The 19993-nt window shown below is 54.6% G+C and overlaps 2 protein-coding genes across 7 annotated transcripts; one reads left to right on the plus strand and one right to left on the minus strand.

Moving 5' to 3' along the window:
* Positions 1 to 5704: 5704 nt before the first annotated feature.
* On the minus strand, positions 5705 to 10089 carry GNGT2 (G protein subunit gamma transducin 2). Of its 5 annotated transcripts, none has more exons than XM_059379969.1 (5): positions 9933 to 10089; positions 9294 to 9342; positions 8424 to 8510; positions 7603 to 7702; positions 5705 to 7231 (listed from the first exon to the last, which is right to left on the minus strand). In XM_059379969.1, exons 4-5 carry the CDS (start codon positions 7684 to 7686, stop codon positions 7106 to 7108), a joined length of 210 nt encoding a protein of 69 aa, XP_059235952.1. In that variant the 5' UTR covers positions 7687 to 7702; positions 8424 to 8510; positions 9294 to 9342; positions 9933 to 10089; the 3' UTR covers positions 5705 to 7105. The 5 variants fall into 5 exon arrangements, with proteins under 5 accessions (XP_059235952.1, XP_059235950.1, XP_059235949.1 ...); XM_059379967.1 differs by lacking the exon at positions 9294 to 9342 and adding an exon at positions 9512 to 9631; XM_059379966.1 differs by lacking the exon at positions 9294 to 9342 and adding an exon at positions 9512 to 9634.
* A 37-nt stretch (positions 10090 to 10126) lies between these two features.
* Positions 10127 to 19873, plus strand: ABI3 (ABI family member 3). 2 transcript variants are annotated; one of them, XM_059379951.1, is made up of 8 exons: positions 10127 to 10339; positions 14956 to 15123; positions 16182 to 16358; positions 17722 to 17807; positions 17957 to 18052; positions 18254 to 18408; positions 18890 to 19027; positions 19342 to 19873. In XM_059379951.1, the coding sequence occupies exons 1-8, from the start codon at positions 10223 to 10225 to the stop codon at positions 19503 to 19505; spliced, it is 1101 nt and encodes a 366-aa protein (XP_059235934.1). In that variant the 5' UTR covers positions 10127 to 10222; the 3' UTR covers positions 19506 to 19873. The 2 variants fall into 2 exon arrangements, with proteins under 2 accessions (XP_059235934.1, XP_059235935.1); XM_059379952.1 differs by having other exon boundaries at positions 19371 to 19489.
* Positions 19874 to 19993: the final 120 nt, after the last annotated feature.

Raw genomic sequence — 19993 nt, forward strand, 5'->3', positions numbered from 1 at the left:
CTGGGTGGCTCAGTGGTTAAGCCTCTGCCTTCGGCTCAGGTCATGATCTCCTGGTCCTGGGATTCAGCCCAGCATCACGCTCCCTGCTCAGCGGGGAGTCGGCTTCTCCCTCTCTCTCTGCCTCTCCCCACGCCGCTCGTGCCCCATTCTCTCTCTCTCTCTCAAATGAATAAATAACATCTTTTTAAAAAATTTAAGAATAAAATAAAATCTTATTAAAAAAAAGAATAAATAAAATCTTTTAAAAATTTTTCAAGGAAAGTGTTACACCAAGCGCGGGGCCCTTCTCAGTAGGAGGCCCTATGGGACAGCACAGGTTGAAAGCACCCATAAAACTGGTCTTGTTTCCAGGCCCCAAGCTCAGGTAGGGAATTGGGGTAGGGGCAGGCCAAGGGGGCTTGGACTGATTTTCCTAGAGGCACTGAGATCAGGGTTGGGTAATATCCTCTGCCTAAGTCACCAAGATGCTAAGCAGCCTATTCCCCTCCCCACCCCCAACTCCTCCAGGTTACAAGGATAACACCCGGAAGACGGGGTGGGGGGGTGGGAGGTTGGGGGGGTGGAGGGTTGGGGGTGCTGGGCTGCCTGATCCACTAAGAAGGATTTCTAGCTGTGGGCAGCTCCAAGTCCTAAGTGCTGAGCCCTGAATTAACCAGACAGCGGTTCCCTTCTTCCCCTCTTTTCCTTCTAAGGCCCAGGGATCCCACCCAGGGACTCTGGTGCGGATGGAGCATGGACGGAAGGTGACAGAATTTAAAAACGATTCAGCTGTTTGTTTGTTTGTTTGTTGACCGGGAAATCAAGAGTCCTTTTCCTGACTTGGATCACTTTATGGCTCAGAATCATTAGAATTTCGATGGCCCGGTCTCTGCTTAGCCTCCTCACACCATGACCCTCCCTACTTGGTCCTGTCCATGGCCCATCCTTCTCTACTTAATCCTGAGTCACTGATGTTCTCCAAGCTCCATCGCTGACCTCTCCCCATGCTGCCCCACACTGTCATCCTCCTCGGACTCCCCTCCTTCCGTATTACCAGCTGTCACCTCCAGTGGTTTTCAGCAGGGCCAAAGCGGAGGGAGGAGAAGCCAAGGGGAATCACCTAGAATCACCTGTTGAGAAGGGCCTTCTGATGAGTGACACCACCATTCCTTCAGTAATCCCAGACAGAAACTTGAAGTCACGTGTGACATTTCCTTCCTATCCTGCCAACGTTCAAGCAATCTTTAAGCCCTGAAAATGTTACTTCTTTTTTTTTTTTTAAAGATTTTATTTATTTATTTGACAGACAGAGATCACAAGTAGGCAGAGAGGCAGGCAGAGAGAGAAAGAGAGAAAGAGGGAAGCAGGCTTCCTGCGGAGCAGAGAGCCCGATGCGGAGCTCGATCCCAGGACCCTGAGATCATGACCCGAGCCGAAGGCAGCAGCCCAAACCACTGAGCCACCCAGGCGCCCCTGAAAATGTTACTTCTTAATTATCTCTCCAACTCATCACCTCCTCTTCATCCTGACTCCACTTCCCCAACTCAGGCCCTGATCACGTCTGAATGTCTGCATCCCAGTGATTCCCCTTTCTCTGGGAACTGCCCTTCTCGGGTGACCTAAAAGTCAGCAGGAAAGGGAATTCCTTCCTCTCTGATCCTGGGAAGCAATTCAGCTTCTGGTCAGATGATCAAGGTCTTAGAGGCCAACGGAAGGACTGGAAGAGACAAGGACATCTGGGGAGGGCTATGTGACTAGTCCCCTTAGGGTGAGTTCAGAGACTGAAAATATTCAAGTGTCATGAACAGGTTTACCAGAAGGTTTCCCCTGCAGAAGAAGTTCTTTTTTTTTTTTCCTTAAAGATTTTATTTATTTATTTGACAGACCAAGATCACAAGTAGGCAGAGAGGCAGGCAGAGAGAAAGAGTGGAGGAAGCAGGCTCCCTGCTGAGCAGAGAGCCCAATGCAGGGCTCGATGCGGGGCTCGATCCCAGGACCCTAGGATCATGACCTGAGCCGAAGGCAGAGGCTTTAACCCACTGAGCCACTCAGGTGTCCCAGCAGAAGTTCTTGATAAAACCTGGACAAGGTGAGCCCTGGGCTGACTGGCAGTCATGAAACAAAGCAACAGAGAGACAGAAACAGAGGTTCTGCAAGAGTGGAGCAGTCAAGGCTTTCTTGACAGGTCTGTCAGTGAGCCAGTGATGGTGATAACCCTGAGCCCCTCATGCAATCCAGACCTCAAGGACAACCAGCCAGTTCTCTGGTGGCAGGTCAATAGAGGGGACAGAGTCACTGGAGTAGGGACTTACTCAGGAATCAGATTTGTATTCCTTGTCATGTTTCTGTCAGTGCTACTGTCTATATTCATGAAATGTCTTCTAGGTGGCCATGGTGTCCTAGACGTACTAACTCCACATAGAAGCCCTTCCCTGGGGACACCTGGGTGGCTCAGTCAGTTGAGCGTCTTACTTTGGCTCAGGTCATGGGTCACGATCTCAGGGTCCTGGGATTGGGCCCTGTGTGGTGGTCCCTGCTGAGCATGGGGCTCCCCTCTGAGCATGGGACTCCCCACTCAGCTGGTCTCTCTGCCCCTCCCCCTTCTTGTTCTCTCTCAAATAAATAAAATCTTTTTAAAAAAAGATTTTATGCATTTTTTATTATTTAAATTTTTAAAAGATTTTATGTATTTATTATTTTTAAATTTAAAAATTTATTTTTAAAATAAATTTATTTTTTAAAATTTATTTTTCAATTTAATTTATTTATTTGACAGAGACAGAGATACAAGCAAGGGGAGCAGCAGGCAGAAGGAGAGGGAGAAGCAGGCTCCCTGCTGAGCAGGGAGCTTGGTGTGGGTCTCGATCCCAGGACCCTGAGATCATGACCTGAGCTGAAGGCAGATGCTTAACTGACTGATCCACCCAGGTGCCCAAACAAAATCTTTTTTTTAAGAAAGAAGCCCTGGGGGGGCCTGGGTGGCTCAGTGGGTTAAAGCCTCTGCCTTCGGCTCAGGTCATGATCCCAGTGTCCTGGGATAGAGCCCTGCATTGTGCTCTCTGCTCATCGGGAAGCCTGCTTCCTCCTCTCTCTCTGCCTGCCTCTCTGCCTACTTGTGACCTCTGTCAAATAAATAAATAAAATCTTTATAAAATAAAAAATTAAAAAATTTAAAAAAATTTAAAAAGAAGCCCTTCCCTGAAAAATAAGTAAGACATTAAGTGGAATGTAGGTCCTAGAACAGAACAATGACGCCTAGTGAAAACATGAGGGAAATCCAAGTTGCAGTCTGGACTTGAGTTCCTGGTATCAGCCCAATGTTAACTTCCTCGCCTTACTACAAGGATGTGGTTTTATGAAACATTAACGTTGGGGGAAGCTGGGTGAGGGGTGATATGGGAACCCCCTGTCCTAGCTTTGCAACTTCTCTGTAAATCTAAGACAAGGGGTCAATGCTGATGGGATTTGCTGACCTCACCATGAGTCCATCATCTGGGAGCCGCTGGCTTTGCAGGAGGAAGGACTGGCCAGGCCAAGCCCCAGTGGGGTGCCGACTAGGAAACACTTTGCAAAGATGAGGGGCTATTGTCCAAGTGAAGCTGCTGCCCGTGCTTCATAGCAAAACACGAACAACACATGGTGCTTCTCTTTGTCCGGTATGAACCCCCCGATCTCTGGGACAGGGGTGAGGTCGGGCGGCTTAGATGACACCTGGGACCTGCTCTCAGCATCATCCCTGGGGCCACTGAATGGCTCTCTTGCAGGGCTGGGCACTCAGGGAGGGAATGCGGTCCCCTGAGGCCATGATAATTCCTTTGGGGCAGAAGCTCAGGTTGCCTTCAGCCATTTGAGGCTCCTTCGGCAAGAGTCAAACAGAAGAGGGGTTCAGGGTGTTGGGCTGATGACTCACTTTGAGGCTTAGGGGTCCTGTGACTGTTACCCACCTTGGGGTGGACGGAAAGGGTATTGGAGAAACCAACAGAACGCCCAGAGCATCTCTGGGTGCTGTGCACTGAGAAAAGGCAAGCAGAAGCTGTTCTTGTAAGCAGAGCCCCATCCAGGGTTCAGACCCCTCAGGAATAATGGTTAGAGTCCCCGCAGGGCCAAGAGGTCCCAACAGCGCAATACCACCTGGAGGGAGCAGAACAAGGACTGGGTGGGTGGGAGGAGGAAGAAAGCCATAGCCTCGTGACCTGTAGCCCACACCTGCTTTTCCTTTTTTTTTTTTTTTTTTTTTTTTTAAGATTTTTATTTATTTGTGTGTGTGAGAGAGAGAGAGAGTGCACGAGGACAAACAGGGGGAGCAGCAGTGGCAGTTCCTGGCTGGGCAAGGAGCCCCATGCAGGACTTGATCCCAGGATCCTGGGATCATGACCTGAGCTGCTAAGGCAGACGCTTAACCCGCTGAGCCATCCAGGCGTCCCCTGGTTTTCCTTTCTTACAGCTAGAGCCATATGGAATGTTTACCCATCCCTATTTTATTTTTCAAAGATTTTATTTATTTATTTATTTGACAGAGAGAGAGCACAAGCAGGGGGAGCAGCAGGCAGAGAGGGAGAGACAGACTCCGTGCTGAGCAGGGAGCCAATGAGGGCTTGATTTCAAGACCCTGAGATCAGGACCTGACCTTTAAGCAGAAACTTAAGCGACTGAGCCACCCAGGGGCCCCACCCTTCGGTCTTAAAAAAAAAAAAAAAAAGAATTACTGTATTTAAATCTTCTCTTTCTCATTTCTTTTCCCTCTCAAGTATAATGAGATTGGCTGAACCTATTTGAGGTTGCAGAAAGGTGAGTGGAGGGTCAGGATGGAATTTTTGGGAGGGAATTGGGAAAGGAGCGGACACTTCCCCAGAGAGCCTGGATTCTGACCAGTGGCCCATGACCTCCCCAGCACGCCCAGGGCATGCCCTCGGGCGGGGGCCTGCTGAGCTGGGCGAGTTTGCGGCTCTAGGGGGGTCACTGTATTATGTTTAGTTTCACACACTTGCCATCTATCTAGTCATCTCCCAAGCCAGAAGCTCATCATCCCTGACGACTCCCTTCTCCCTCACCCATCACTCAGCGAGTTGTCAACATCTGAAAACTTCATTTCCCAAAGAACTCCTCACCCCACCTCCCTATCCAGACTTAAGACGGCCTCCCCCAAGCTAATGATCATCTTAATTGTCTCTCTGCCTCCATTCTTTCTCCCTTCAATCTCCTCAAAAGCCAGTTTCCTTCCAGAACGCAAACATTGCCAACTGACTCCCAGCAGATGAAGGGGGATGACAGAAGACCCTTGTGCTTATCTCCAACTCCACCTTCTCTAGCAAGGATCTAGATCTGGCCCTCCAAAGATCTAGGTCTCTCCCTGGACAGTCCGCTCTAACCTGGTTGGTGTTTGTATTCAAACCCTGGTTCCTACGTCTTTCCCTTCTCCTTTCTATACCTCTGTTGATATGACCACTTCAACCAGATTTACCACACATCCATTTACAACTTCAGTGTTTAGGATTCGGCTCTGGATATCACCTCCTTCTAGAGGCTTTTACTGGTTCTCTCTCCCAGGATGCAACTCGCCTTCCTCTCCACCACCCGCCCCCCCACCGCCGCTGCCCCGTCTTTGCCCTGAAAGCATTGTATCATGTGAGTCCTTCTGACTTGGTTTTTGAATGTAGGTGAGGTTTGGTGGGCTGAGGTCCAGAGCCAACGACCAAGAAAGAATTCTTGAGACGCCTTTGGTGCAAAATGGTGGTTTTATTAAAGCACGGGGACAGGACCCGTGGGCAGAAAGAGCTGCTGGCCCAGGGTTGTGAGGGGTGGCGGGTTATATACTTGGGAGCTGGGGGTAAGGAAAAAACAAGGTTTTCAAAAGAATTTTTGTGTGCTAGAAAGGACCTACAAGATATGGGAGGCCTTGCCATTGTCAGGTGAGTATTGTTTTTACCTCTAGGAAAGCACGGACAGTAAGACAGTTGGAGTTTCCTTCTGGAAGTTAGGTTTTTGGTAAGAATGCTCCCCCCCCACCCCCGGTAAATTGCTGACACTTGTAAACCAAGGGAGACTCCTATCTTGCAGGGCTGTGATCTCCTTCCCTTTGCTTTAGGGCGGAGGGATTGTCACACAGTGTCACACAGATCCCACCTGGGGGAGGGGCGACCGGGGTTACGGCGTGTCAGCTTATGCCCTGTTCTCGGCTTGCCTTCTGTGGTTCCATAAGACTATAATCTCCTTGCTGACAAGGCCCAGGAATCCGTGTCCTCCTTAGCCAGGAGCCAGCCTCCCTCCTGCTCATCAAATCCTGTCCCTTGGCTGCTTCATGCCTGTCACGGCGGGTGGAGAACACAGTTCACGGGGGTCCTTTAAGGCTTCGCGCACCTCCCTCTTGGGCTCCTGTGTGCCCCATTCCTCCCCACGGCCCACTGGCCTGCAACAGTTCCCTCGGACCTTGCCCATGGCCCTGGGTGTCTGTCTGCCGTGTGGCCCACGCCACTGGTGGTCCTTTCTGCACAGAAGCGCTTACTGACCTCACTGCCAACTCTGTTCCCGCTGTGTCAGCGCTGCTACTCTGCCCTCCCCAGTGCCCAGCACGGAACAGACACCCCACAACATTAAATAGAGCGTGACCTCATGACGTCACAAACTCTTTGTGTCCTCAGCCCTCTGGGGCGATCTAAGTGACTAGGAGGAGGACCACAGGGTCAGACACAAGATGGGGAAGAAGGGCCTCCCCCACTCGGGCCCTCCACGCAAACGGCTATGAATAGGAATGCTGGTTCCTAGGAAGAGAGTGGAGGGAAAGACTGGGAGGGCCGTAGGGAGGGGTCAACGTCTCTAAGGATGCTGTCTGGGGTCCCAGGGCGTGGCGGGCTCTTCGGACCCCACCATGGAATGTGCCACGGCTGCTGAGCCAGAGCAGCGGTCATCAAGGGCCTCCAAGGGGAGCCCGCAGTGACCCAGGGGTGGTGGTGGAGAGCTAAGGGCAGGAGTGGGGAACGGCTCCCCAGTGCACGGGCTGGGGGTCTCCTCCTGCTGTGGCCGAGAGAGGGTGGAGAGTGTCCCCCCCGCCCCTGGAGCCCTGGGTTCCTGGGGAAGAGTGGGGTTGAGGAGGGGCAGATGGTCGGGGTGGGGGGGGCCTCCAGAGCCCTCAGCTTAGGGTGCAGCCGCCTTTCTCCTTGAAGGGATTCTTGTCCTCAGGGATGCCTTTGAGGAGAGGGTCGTTTCCTGCTTCAGCCTCCACGTAATCCTTGATTTCCTTTGCCGTCTTGGAAATCTGTGAGAAAACAAAGGTGCCAGCCCTAGTTCATCTGTGGGCATCCACGATTGGCTCGGTGCAAGAAAACAGGTCCTGGACTGGGTGGGGATGGAGGCTGGAGAGGAGAGAGAGAGGCAGGCGGTGGGTGGGGGGTGAGGTCTCACCTCCGAGGGGCGCTGAGCTGTGCACGCTGTGGGGCTCCCTCCTGGCACCCCTGCGGGGCTCAACCCCAGCCTCCCTCTGCGGCCTCCCCTGGCCCAGAGGCAAACCTCCCTCTCCTGCCGCTTGTGCTGCTCTCTCCAGCGGCCTCCCTCCGCCTTGGGGTCCCAGCTCTGTGAGGACCCGGATGTGATGGAGAACAGGGGCAGGGAAGGGAAGAGGGGGCTCACCGGGCTCCTTGGGTTCTTGACTTCCTTCCTCAGCTGTTCTACCTCCATCTTCAGGAGCTCCTTCTCGCTGAGCTCCTGGGCCATCCTGCTCCAGAGAGACCTGCTTCCGGAAAGGATCCCGCAGCTGGGATGGCAAATGCCCTGGGCTCCCCTGGGCTCCCTCCTGCACGCTCCACACCTCAGCTTCCACCCACTTCCCTGCGCAGCCCCTCACTTCACACCACCATGAGACCCGGCTCTGGAGGAGAGGACGCCCCCAGTCTGATGGGGGAGGCACAGACTCTGCCCTCAGAGTAGTCTCTGTCTAGGGATGAAACAGGAATCAGTGTGGAGAAGAAAGAGAAAAGAAGTCTCTTTCAGTGAATAAGATTCGGGAAGCCAGGTTATTGTTCCACATAATGGCACAGGTAGAAGTTTTCAGGAAACAGAGATCCTGTCAAGGGAGAGTGTACCCTAGTGGATAAGAGAAAGGCTCTGGAGCTGTCAGATTCCACTTCTGATCCTGGTTCTGGCCCCTTCCAAGATGTGAGGCTTAGGCAAGTCACTCAGCCTCCTTGAATCTTAGTGTCTCTGTCTGTAAAATGGGTATAATAACAGTACCTACTTTGTGTGATTTTGTAAGTCCTAAGAAAATAATGCATATAAAATACTTTAACCCTCTGTATGGCACATAATGAATAAGAATAATATTATTTTTATTGTTACAGTTACTGATATCATCATCATCATGAGGACAAGGTTATCAGGAAGGCCTGCCAGCTGCCCGATTTTAATAATTCTGAGACTAAATCCCAACCCAGTGCAACTTCAGCCCCTCTCACCTGCCAAAGAGTTTGCACTTCAAGTCACTGGTCCCCGACTCAGGCAAGATGATGTCTGAGCTTCCCAGCTCCTCAGCTTCTCAAAGTCTTCAGATAAAGCAGATGGTTTAAAAGCCAAAATCTCTGATGCCTAAGCTGATCATGGGCTCAAGGTTCTAAGCCCATCCGCTGGCCTGAGCCTCCAAGTCCTCACTGCCACTGGAGCAGAAACCCTGCCCCTTATACCTGCCTTGCTCCTTTCGAGACCCCTCTGGCTTCTAGCCAGTTCTCACCCTCAACCTGACACGCTCCCCTCCCTGTGCCTTGTCTCCCAAGCCCTCCCCTCTGCTACCTCTGAGCCTGCGCTGAGGCTGTTCTCTGTGAAGCAAGTCCTAGACCAGCTCCTAACTTCCCTCACCCAAGAAGACCTGGTGTCTCCCACTAGAACCCCGTGATTACACCTTCCAAGCTTCTCCTAGTTCAATCTTTATTCAATAAAAATGGACCCCTCACTTCGGATGCTGGGCCTGTCAGCCCTTGGGGCCATGGCCACCTCCAATGGCTGTGTCCATTCTTCTTGGCGTCAACGCCTCCTTCTGAGCCTTGCCTTCACCAACCACCTAACACAGGGCCCATATCCTCATATCTCTCTCCGTCTCCTTCCAGCATCACCCACAGGCTAATAGACACTGAGCTCCTGCTCAGGCTGACAGCTGCCCCATGGCAAGGGGACCCTCCCGAGAAGCAGATGCCTAAGAGATCAATACGGTTGGTAAGGGATCCTCTTTTTGTCCTGTCTCTAGGTTCACAGGAGGGGCTCCGGAAGAGGCTGGGAGGAGGCCTGGAGCCCACCCTGACTCCCCCACTCCAGGGTCCAAATCCCATTCACACCTGGAAGCGCTAAGAATTGAAGAGCCTGAAGGGTCCTAGTCCAGCTGTCCTGTAAAGGCAGGATGGGAGAGCTCAGACCTCTAGAGGCCAGCTTGGTGCTCTGTCCGCCGTTGTTTCCTAAGACCAGCCAGTTAACCTGGAACTTGAACCTGGTGCTTCTCAAAGCCAATTCCTTCCTGTTGTCCAATCCGAAACCCCCACGCTCTGGCTGGGCTTACCTCCATCAGGACAGAGCATGCGCACCGGGGCTTCTCCACGCACAGCCCCTCGGAGGTTTGCTAACGCTTCTCAGGGGACCTCTGGATGTGTCTTCCTGGTGTCTGAGCCGATTCCTCTTGCTGCTGCATTGGCTGGTTTCCATTGTTGCTGGGCCACCCTCCAGTCCCCAGCGCCCCTGGTCTCCATATCCTATCCACCCTCCACTCCCCTGGCCCTGGGTGACTCATCCCTGAGCTTCCCAAGGAAGCCCCCACCCTCTGCCCTTTCCTCCCCTTCCATGAGTGGAAAATCCACCTCCCCCTCCCATCCCAAGCAGGCCAGCCCCCTTCCTCCTGTCTCCCAACCCTTCCCCCGCCCCCGGCCCCCGCCCCACCAAACAGTTTCCTCTCCAGGCCCAGGGAGCAATCACAGCGCCCCGACCTTGGCTTCCTCTGCTGGGAAGGGGTTGGGGGGCCGGGCCCCCAGAGGGGCCCCTGGTTTCCCCCTTCCTCTGGGCAGGGGGCAGAGAGGCGCGGGCCCAGGGAGCGGAGACTGACTTCCTCTTGTCCCGGAATGAGCCTGCCTGCCCTTTGCAAGCAGGTTTGGGTCTCTCACGGAGAGGAAACCAAAAGCAGTGGGGTGGGGTGGGGGGAGGCCAAGCGACCAATCAAGAGCAGGGTGAGGCACAAAACCGGCGGGCTCCCTGGGGAGGCAGCCAGAGGCAGGGGGCCATGGCGGAGCTGCAGCAGCTACAGGAGTTCGAGATCCCTACGGGCCGGGAGGCCCTGCGGGGCAACCACAGCTCCCTGCTGCGGGTCGCAGACTACTGTGTGGACAACTATGTGCAGGTAGGCCACGGGCCCCCGCTGTGATACCCTGGCCCCTTGGGAGCCCACCTCCCAGGCAGGACCGTGGGAGCCATCCTGACAGGTGCTCATTCTGGGCCCGCCTGGGAAATCCTTCACCCCAGGACTTGGCTTCATTCCGGTCCCCCCAGACTTCTGCCCGACCCCATGCTACCGAGCCCCATCATGCCCCTTCCCTCTCCCAGAGCCTCAGAGACGCCTAGGCACGCAGCGCTGTTCCATCCTGTTAGCGGGCCTCACACTACTTGCATCTCCTTCCTGGGTCCCGCTCGGGTGCAGAGACCCCTGATTTGTCTTATACAAATGCTGGCCTCATCATTCCATTTGCAGGCTGACTCGAGGTGAGACTTGCGAACTTCCCACACAATGTCACAAACTGGAGAGGGACCAGGGAGAGAATTGTTTCCCTGACCTTTGCGCGACAGGGGAAAGACATCAGACGAGGCTGGGTCTGGCACAGAGGCAGGGGGATGGACTACATGATTGCTGAGAGCAGCCCACCAGCAAAAGATGGCAACCATGGCGTTTTAGAACCGTCTTCTAATTTTTTTTTTTAAGGTTTTATTTGTTTGAGGGAGAGAAAGTGCCAGTGAGCGCAAGCGGGAGGGAGGGGCAGGGGGAGAGGGAGAAGCAGACTCTCCACTGAGCAGGGAGCCCCATGAGGACTCCATCCAGGAACCTGGGATTGGGGAGCCTGGGATTGGGACTGTGACATGGGCTGAAGGCAGATGCTCAACCGAACGAGCCACCCAGGCGCCCAGAACAGTCTCCTAAGTTGTATAGCTGTTCTAGGACCATGAACACGATTTCTGGAACAAGGAAAGAGGGGAAAGGGAAACTTAGCAATGATTGAGCACCTCTGTTTTTTCATTAATCCTCATAAGCGCCTTATGAGGACAAGTATTATTATTCCTTGTTCATAGATGAAGAACTCGCAGTGCAGGGAGGCCAGATGACTCGTCCAAGGTCACACGGCTTAGCCTTGGCAGAGCTGCTGCTGACTTCTTCTTCTTTTTTTTTTTTTAAATGCTGGCTAAGTCAGCCATTCTAGATTTTTTTTGGTAAGATTATTTATTTATTTGACACAGAGAGAGAGATCACAAGTAGGCAGAGAGATAGGGGGAAGCAGGCCCCCTGCTGAGCAGAGAGCCCAATACAGGGCTTGATCCCAGGACCATGAGATCATAACCTGAGCCTAAGGCAGAGGCTTAACCCACTGAGGCACCCAGGCGCCCCAGCCTGCTGACTTCTGGAGCTAGGCTCTCTCCTCTCCACCTTTCTCCTTCCCTGACATGCCTTAGGACTTAAGGACAGTTTCTTTGCACTGGCATGCCCAGGGACCTCCTGCCTCAGTAAGAGCATTGAAAAAAATAATGAAAGTAGCAAGTGCTTCTGGGAAAATGACAGATGAAAGAAAGTCAGTGATGATACCAGTGAGAATGTTCTGCCCCCTTCCTTTGGGCAGGCATGTTGCCCAGATGGCCTCATGAGAGGGGAGTCCTGAGAGGGGAGTCCTGAGAGGGGAGAACCACTCCCACTCCACAGCCAGGGAGCTGAAGTTCACTCAGACCCACTCCCTTTCCCAACGTCTCTGAGCTGGTGGTGGAATTGGGATTCGAACCCAGAACTCTGACTCTGGAGCCCAGCCCCAAACCTCTAGTTAAATAACTGCTGTTCGTGTAGATGTTGAGTGACCCGCTCGTGGATGAGATGGACCTGGCTCGTAAGCCTGCCAGGTTCTCAGGGCGCTGCAAAGCAGGCTTCTCCTACGGACAAGGAGAGAAGCGGTTCTGTGCACGCAGGATTTGGGGTCCCAAAGACCTGAGTCCAGTTGCCAACTCGGCCTCCTAGCAACTACAGGACCCACGGCAAGGAGGGTCGCCTCACCTCTGATGCTTACACCTTCTCAGGGGGGTCACGTGGGTTAAACTCGAGAAGGTGTTAAAGCACTTAACCCAGTGCCTGTCCCTTAGGAGGGGCGGGAAGATGCATGGAAACTATTACCGTTACTGCCATCATCATCATCACCATCATCATCTTCCGTCGGAAGGATGAAAGGCACATAGGGATAATGAAAGTCAGTTCTAGCGAGGCGAAGCAGCCCTTGGAAAAACACGCAGGTCAGAGTGCCCGGGCTCCTGCTTCCTTCATGTGGAACGCTAACTAATTGACCTTAGTTACCTTTCCCGGCCTCTCTGAGGATCCCCGTCTGGGGAGCAAATGCCTACAAAGGGTTTGGATGACTTCTCAGCACCACCCTTAAACAAGGCCTGGTTCCCACGCCCTTCGTCTCTCCCCCACCCCCTCCTTCCACCCCAACCAGGTGTCAGGAAACCCATGGGGAATGGGGGAGGGCAGGCTGGGGTTCACAGAGTTCACAGTCAGAGTCCATTGAGTTTACAGACAAGATAATTTGCATGGCAAATAAGCAGGGAGCCATGACAATGGATCTCACACCTTTGTACCTCCTGACCTAACCCCGGGCCAAGCCCCAAACCAGGGGTCAGTAGGTACCCACCGGCTCCAGCCTCCTGTAGCTGGGCCCAAGCAGACAAGCAGACATTCTCCTGTCTGGGCTGACAGCTCCACATGGCAGGCCAAACAAGGGACAGTGATGGTGAGGTGAGCTGGGAAATCTGGGTGCAGACCAAAGGAGGAGTGAGTGGTCTCTAGCCTGTTCTGGGCCTTCGTGTCCTCGCCTACTAAAGAAAGATCTTGAGCTAGAACAAGACATGCTCTCCTTTCTGGTTTAAACATCCTGGGTTGATTTCTTTGCCTTTTCAAGGTTCTTGTTTACATATGCTGATGAGATGTAAATCACATGCAAATGAGCATCCAGGTGTTGGAGCAGAAAGGCGGAGGAAGGGCTGCCCAGAAGGTTCTGGGCCTGCCCTTTGACTCCAGCCTGGCTCAGGCTCCTTCGGAGGCACCCTGCCCTGAGAGGTTCCAGGTCTGCTCTCTGTAGGATAGGTCTTGGGGAGAACCCAGGGGCCTTTCGCAAGAACATGTGGTGCAGCCCTGCCTGTCCATGTGTGGGACTGGCCCAGACTTGCCCTGGACTCACCCCTATACCCCCTAGAGAAGGCTATAGGCTAAATGGCAGCACCTCCATGATCCGACCTGAGATGAGGAAGCTGCCTGGGGAACCGAATGACCAGAGGAGCTTTGCTCTAGCCCCATGGTTTCAACTGGAACTGAAAAAACAAAAACCAAAACACACAAAAAAACTTCTTCTGTCTTCAGCCATTCCCTACCCACCCTTCCACCGCTGACTGCCACTGTGACTCTGGCCAGCATTTGGCACAGTGCCTGGTGTACAGTAAGGAGAGGCCCAGCAAGTGTGTGGGTTCATATTCAATTAATTAATTAACTCACAAATGCATATTTATTAAATATTGTCTGTGTTTTGGGTACTCTTTCAGAGTAGGATACAGGGTAAGATAGGTTCTCTGCCCTCCCAGTGCTAACGTGTTAGTCTGTGGGGAGAAATAGAAAATTTCCAATAGGTAGTGCTAAGTCTATGAGGAAAAGAGAACAGGGTAAATATGGTAGAGAGTCAATACAGAAGTAGACTAGGAGAATCTTAGGGTGGTGATGAAATGTGTCTCTGAGGAGCTGAGACTTAATAATAAGGTTTCTAGAAAGAAGTACGGCAAGTGCAAAGGTCCTGAGGCAGAAACAATCTTAGCTTGATCTGACAACAGGAATCTAATGGCCACAGTGCCTGGAGGGGAATGAGAGGGAGTGGTAGAGGAGAGCCAGCCCTGTGGAGCCCTATACAGGTCATGGCTGGAAGTCTGGATTATATTCTCAGCGTATTGGGAAGCTACTGGAAGGAATGAATGAAGTGACTCTTCTCTGGGCCTCAATTTCCTAATCTGGTAAAATGGACTAGACCATCGGTTCCTAAACACTGCTCTGCAGACTGGAGAAAGACAGGAGCACAAGAATCCTCTGGGGGGCTTTTAAAGGCATGGATTCATTGACCTCACTCCTGAGGGGATTGTGGTTAGAGGGGGAATAGGGAGGATAGGGGGGCTGCCATCGATTGGTTGGTTTTTAAGTTTGAAAGTACGCTTTCCGGGGCGCCTGGGTGGCTCAGTGGGTTAAGCCTCTGCCTTCGGCTCCGGTCATGATCTCAGGGTCCTGGGATCGAGCCCCGCATCGGGCTCTCTGCTCAGCGGGGAGCCTGCTTCCTCCTCTCTCTCTGCCTGCCTCTCTGCCTACATGTAATCTGTCTGTCAAATAAATAAACAAAATCTTTAAAAAAAAAAAAGAAAAAAAGAAAGTACACTTTCCTCTTTCCTTTCTACTATTCACCCTCTATTCCCAAAGGTCTGCTGGAGGTAGTGGGGTCAATCTGCAGCTTGAGTCTTGGAGGAGGGAGATCTTTCCCTCCCCTGGCACCCCCCATTCCTCAGGGTAACAGATTTGCCCTCCTAATGTTCCCAGGTCCCTCTCAGGGAAACCACGTCAAACATCTGGAGTTAACGCTTTCTCCCAGTTCAGCCCCCACGCTCTCCCTCTCCCATCCTTCCCACCCAGCCAGCGATCTAGTGAGCCGGACTGGCCTCCCACCAGAGCTGTGTGTATTTCAGGCCACAGACAAGCGGAAAGCGCTGGAGGAGACCATGGCCTTTACCACCCAGGCACTGGCCAGTGTGGCCTACCAAGTCGGCAGTCTGGCGGGACACACTCTGCGGATGCTGGACCTGCAGGCGGCCTCGCTGCGGCAGGTGGAAGCCCGTGTGAACACGCTGGGCCAGGTGAGGGCTGGAAGAGGGCTTCTTGCCCTGGCCGCCCGTCCTTCAGCTCTGCTCGGTCATGTTCTCAGGCAAAAAGTTCTTTCCTGCCTTCCTCCAAATGCTTGCACTTCCCAAGGGTTTTGAGCCTCCTTATCTCAGTGGTATGTCCCTGTGCTGAGCCCTGCTGCCCTACCAGACTAGGAACTCCTGGAAGGCAGTCCTTTCCCTTTCTGACTTCCATCTGAATTCTATCCTGCCTGATACAGTAGAATTTAACAACCGCGGAGGCTGCTGGAACAGGAAAGAGGCAAATGGATCTTGTTCCCCGCTAAACACAGGCAGTGACTTAATCAGTGTCCTCGTCCCAGAGCATGTGTGTGTGTGTGTGTGTGTGTGTGTGCCTGGCAAGGTCATCTTCAGCCCTGAAGGCACTGCGCCATGCCCCCCACCCCCCCTCACTCCCCACCCATCTAGAGAGCACACACACCCTCGTCCTTCCTTCCTGGATCCTTGGCTGAGGACTTGCCCCATCAACCACGTGCACCCGTCCCCAACCCAGGGGCCTGGCCCGCACATCCCTGGCGTGTTCACTGTGGGCGGGGCCTTTTCCTCTCGCCCCAGCAGACCGGAGTTCCACCCTGTCTGGGTTGTGAGTCTCCCCACGTGACATTCCAAGAGATGGTGAATTCACAGCTTTGTCCCGGCCAGAGAGACAGGCTCTCTGGCCACCAGGCTCTGCCACCCTCCACGTTATCCACCTCCGCTTCAGAGCCAACCCAGTGCAGCCCCGACAGCCCCAGGGAGCTGTGTTTTCTCTTTTCCTCTGGTTCCTGCTCAGCTAATAATAACCCTCATTCTCTTCCACGAGGAAGTTGCTCCAGAGTGGCCCCATCCTCCCCTGGCAATTCTTTTCCCAAACGCCAAGTGACCCCGGGGACAGCATTTACTCTTTCTCTGGACCTCACAGCCTCCCCTGGCCCCTAATCTCCCATCCCAAAGTCTCTATCCTCTTCCTCTGGTCAGAGGAAGGGCGAGGTACAGAGCCTGGCCCACTGTTGCCTCAAACCCTGTCGTGGCAGATGGTGAACATGCATATGGAGAAGGTGGCCCGAAGGGAGATCGGCACCCTGGCCACGGTCCAGCGGCTGCCCCCTGGCCAGAAGGTCATTGCCCCCGACAGCCTCCCACCCCTCACGCCCTACTACAGGAGACCCCTCAACTTTGGCTGCCTGGATGATATTGGCCATGGGATCAAGGTAGGGAGAGGGGCCCCCCTCCTTCCCACAACCCACCGTTGTCTCCTTTTCAAGGCTCCTTTCACCCCAGGTCCCCAGTTCTCTTCCCCATGTACATCCCTGTGTGTCCCAACCTGCCGCCCTCATCTTTCCTGACTCCCCGGAAGCCATCACCCTAAGCGGACCCCTCCTCTCCAAGCCTCCCTCCTTGAAGGTCCTTCCTGACCCCTCCCCCCTCCACAGCCGGCCTTGACCATGTCCTCGGGTGATCTGCTGAGGGTGCATCTGAGCAGCCCCTTCCGTGGGGGCTGGGTGCATGTGAAGGGGAAGAGGGGGAGGAGGGGTGTCAGGGTGTGCATGAGAATGGCTCCCCAGCCGCGGAAGGGCAACTTCCTCCGTCTGGAGGTTTGAGGTCACCGCACTCAGTGCTCACCCCCAGCTGCTTGCTGTTGTGTGGGAACAGATGGGGGTGCAGCCACTCAAAGGGGGCCTGGTGAGGACAGGGGAGCAAGACACTGCCATTTCCTTCTCCCTGAGAGGTGGGAGAGGACACTCCCCCAGCCCCATTTCCTCAGTTCCCCCTTGCCAACTTTCCAGATTAGATTAAAGCTCCCCTGGGTCTAACTGATCCCTGGAAGCCCTTCCTTTCCAGCAACATCCATCCCCTCCTTCAGGCACCAGTAAGTTCTCATTCCCCAGCTTCTCTTCTTTATGACTCTACTGGGGTCCCTCTTGTCTTGTGCCCAGGGGAGGTTAGCGGAGGACAGCATTCCCCATGTGCCCCACGCTGGGGGCACCCCACCAGTTACAGACGCACTCCCTTGCCTGTGGGCTTGGCCTGGCCATTTGCGCATTTGGAAAGCTCTGGCCCTCTCTGTCCAGAGCCGGTTCTGCAGGCCCATCAAAATGGCAGGTGGGGAAAAAAAATAAATGGCAGGTGGGCTCTTTCTAAGTGTGATGGTCCTCTCCCCCATCCCCCCACCTCCTCAGCCCCGCGTTGGGGTTGGGGTCTATCAGAATTAGAGATCACCAGGCTGGCCATGGAGATGTTTTGGGGGCGAGGTGCGGCTGCTAGGCGGTGCAGAGGAAGTGGCCTTCAGACCGTGTCTGCTTCAGGTTTCCGCAGCGCCTGCGGCTGGGGGACCAGAGGCTCCGGGGCCTGGCGGCAGCCAGAGTGGGAGACTGTGGGGTGGGGGGGTAGGAGAGGGGGCTGGGAGTGGAAGTGGGAACTTGCTGTCCCTGCTCTCTTCCTCCCAGTTCTCTGCCGCCCCTCCCGCCCCTCCCTTGTTTCCTTTGTGGGACCACGGGGGCTACCCGGGGGAGCGGGGTCGGGGGGGGGGGGGGGGAGTCATAGACGTCAGCCTAGTCCCCTCCTCCGCCGCAGGATCTGACCACGCAGCTGTCGCGGACAGGGACCCTCTCGCGAAAGAGCATCAAGGCGCCTGCCACGCCGGCCTCCGCCACCCTGGGGTGAGACCTCACGATCCTGAAACTTTCCTCCCCCCACTCTCAACGCAGAGAAGCCAAACTTCCTCCTCCCCGCACCTGACCCCTGCTCTACGAAGCCTTCTTTCCCCCAAATGACGACACCCCGCGCCTTTCTTCCCCTCCCTCCTCAGGAGGCCACCCCGGATCCCCGAGCCGGTGCTGCTCCCCGTGGTGCCCGAGGGCAAACTCTCAGCAGCCTCCTCTGCCTCTTCCCTGGCCTCGGCAGGGTGAGCCCCAAGAGTCCAAGTTGGGGGGGGGGGGTAATGAGGGGGCCTCCTGCCAGCTGTCAGGGTGACTGCTAGGGTAGGGAGAACTCTCATCACAGGCCTGGGGCGCACAACTGAGGGGGCGGGGCCAGTGGGGGGGGGATGCTGAGTTAGGGAAGGTGTCCCCCAACCTAGCCGAGTCCCGCTTTCTCTGGTCTTCAGCAGCGGCGAAGGCGTCGGTGGGGTCTCCACGACCAAGGGGCAGGCAGCACCCCCACCCCCACCTCTCCCCAGCCCCCCGGCCCCACCCCCTCCACCGGCCTCCGAGGTCTTCCTGCCGCCCCCTCTGCTGGAGGAAGTGTCCCTGCCCCTGCCGGGTAAGGAGCTCCGCCCTCTCCTGGCTCTATCGCGGGGTCTTTTCTCACCTCCCTCTCCCTCCTGTTGGCCCGCATTGTCCCAGGTAGGGGGTAACCGGAGAGGAAGGGGCCAAAGTGGGCTAACAACTTAGCGCCTGCTTTCTGCCAGGTTCTGTGTTCAAGCTTCTCATCCATTTTCGCACTTGAACTTTAACAACCCTAAGAGGATCTTCACACACTGATTTAACAGCCGGAATTAGAGGCTGGCAAGGAGGGTCACCCAGCTAAGTGGCAGTGCCTCAATAGCCCACATTGCTCAACATTTGTGTGTTTGCTGAGAAGATCTAGAAGCATCGTGGTAGAGGTCAGGATGGGCCGGGGCTGGAGAAAGATTACAGAAAATCGGTAGATGCCAGAGCCCGGACTGAACAGCAGTTTCCGGGGGGGCCATTGGAGGGGGTCCCCTGTGCCACATCTGCAGGCTCTCCCTTTTCCCTCCCAGCACCAGAGTTGCCTCCGCCCCTGGATCTGCCCCCTCCTCCACCCCCGGATCTAGATGAATTGGGGCTGCCACTTCTGCCCCCACCAGACTTCGGCCCTGAAGAGCCTAGCTGGGTTCCTGCTTCCTACCTGGAGAAAGGTACCTGACTCCTGGGACTAGGGATGCCCCCGCTCCCCACCCCGCTTCTACTGTAGAACCTGCAAAGGTATGAACCTGTTACACACACACCTATTTTCTGATGAACTGACCAAATATTCATCCAGGAGTGGTGAATCAAGCTGGAAAGACAGGCAGCTGACCTGGCAGAGTATTACTAAACCCAGCTGGGGAGAGGGTCCTAAGAGCTTTGGAGCCCCACTCCCTGCAGCCGGGATTCCCCTTAGATGTTTCCCGGCATCCCCATGGTAGGGTGGGAGGCACATCTCATGGAAACCCTTCCTCCCATCCCGCAGTGGTGACACTGTACCCATACACCCGCCAGAAGGACAACGAGCTCTCCTTCACTGAGGGGACCATCATCTGCATCACACGCCGCTACTCCGATGGCTGGTGTGAGGGCGTCAGCTCAGAGGGGACTGGATTCTTCCCAGGGAACTACGTGCAGCCCAGCTGCTGACAGCCTGCGGCTCTCTGAGCTCCCGACCCAGGCACAGCCTTCATCGAGCCTCTGGAGCTCCAGTACAAAGCCAGTTCCGTGGTCAAGGCTGGACTAGGTGTGCCCACCTCTTGGCCTGGGAGCTGGGTCTGTCCCTTCCCCTCATTTTGGTGGGAAGAGGGCTCTGGGGAGAGGATGTACCCAAAGGCCTGCTGTGGACGGGAAAGAACTGGAAGCCAAAGAGTTTGGTGATCTTGTCCACAGAGGATCCCCCCTCTCCAGTCCATGCAGGATCGGGTCTCCAGGTGCAAATGTCCACTTCGAATAAAACTCTGATGACCTCCTTGGTGATTGCCCTGCAGGGCTAGGGGGCCAGAGAGAGAGTGAAAGGCTCCTGCTTATTATTGACCCTCTCTGCTCTGCCCAGAGCAGCTGTCTCTCCCCATCATTTTGGTCCTAAGTGCCCCCTGCACTAGATCCCTGACGCTGGGCAACGACCAAGTGCAACC

This window comes from Mustela nigripes, chromosome 16 (genome assembly GCF_022355385.1).
Source record: "Mustela nigripes isolate SB6536 chromosome 16, MUSNIG.SB6536, whole genome shotgun sequence".
Lineage (NCBI taxonomy): Eukaryota > Metazoa > Chordata > Mammalia > Carnivora > Mustelidae > Mustela > Mustela nigripes.

Bases quoted from the DNA above. Each gene is read 5' to 3' on its own strand.
- ABI3 (XM_059379951.1), top strand. From the start codon at position 10,223: ATGGCGGAGCTGCAGCAGCTACAGGAGTTCGAGATCCCTACGGGCCGG. The intron at 18,409-18,889 runs GTAAGGAGCTCC...TTTCCCTCCCAG, and splicing joins AGTGTCCCTGCCCCTGCCGG to CACCAGAGTTGCCTCCGCCC. The intron at 19,028-19,341 runs GTACCTGACTCC...CCCATCCCGCAG, and splicing joins TGCTTCCTACCTGGAGAAAG to TGGTGACACTGTACCCATAC.
- GNGT2 (XM_059379969.1), bottom strand. From the start codon at position 7,686: ATGGCCCAGGAGCTCAGCGAGAAGGAGCTCCTGAAGATGGAGGTAGAA. The intron at 7,232-7,602 runs GTGAGCCCCCTC...GTTTTCTCACAG, and splicing joins TCAAGAACCCAAGGAGCCCG to ATTTCCAAGACGGCAAAGGA.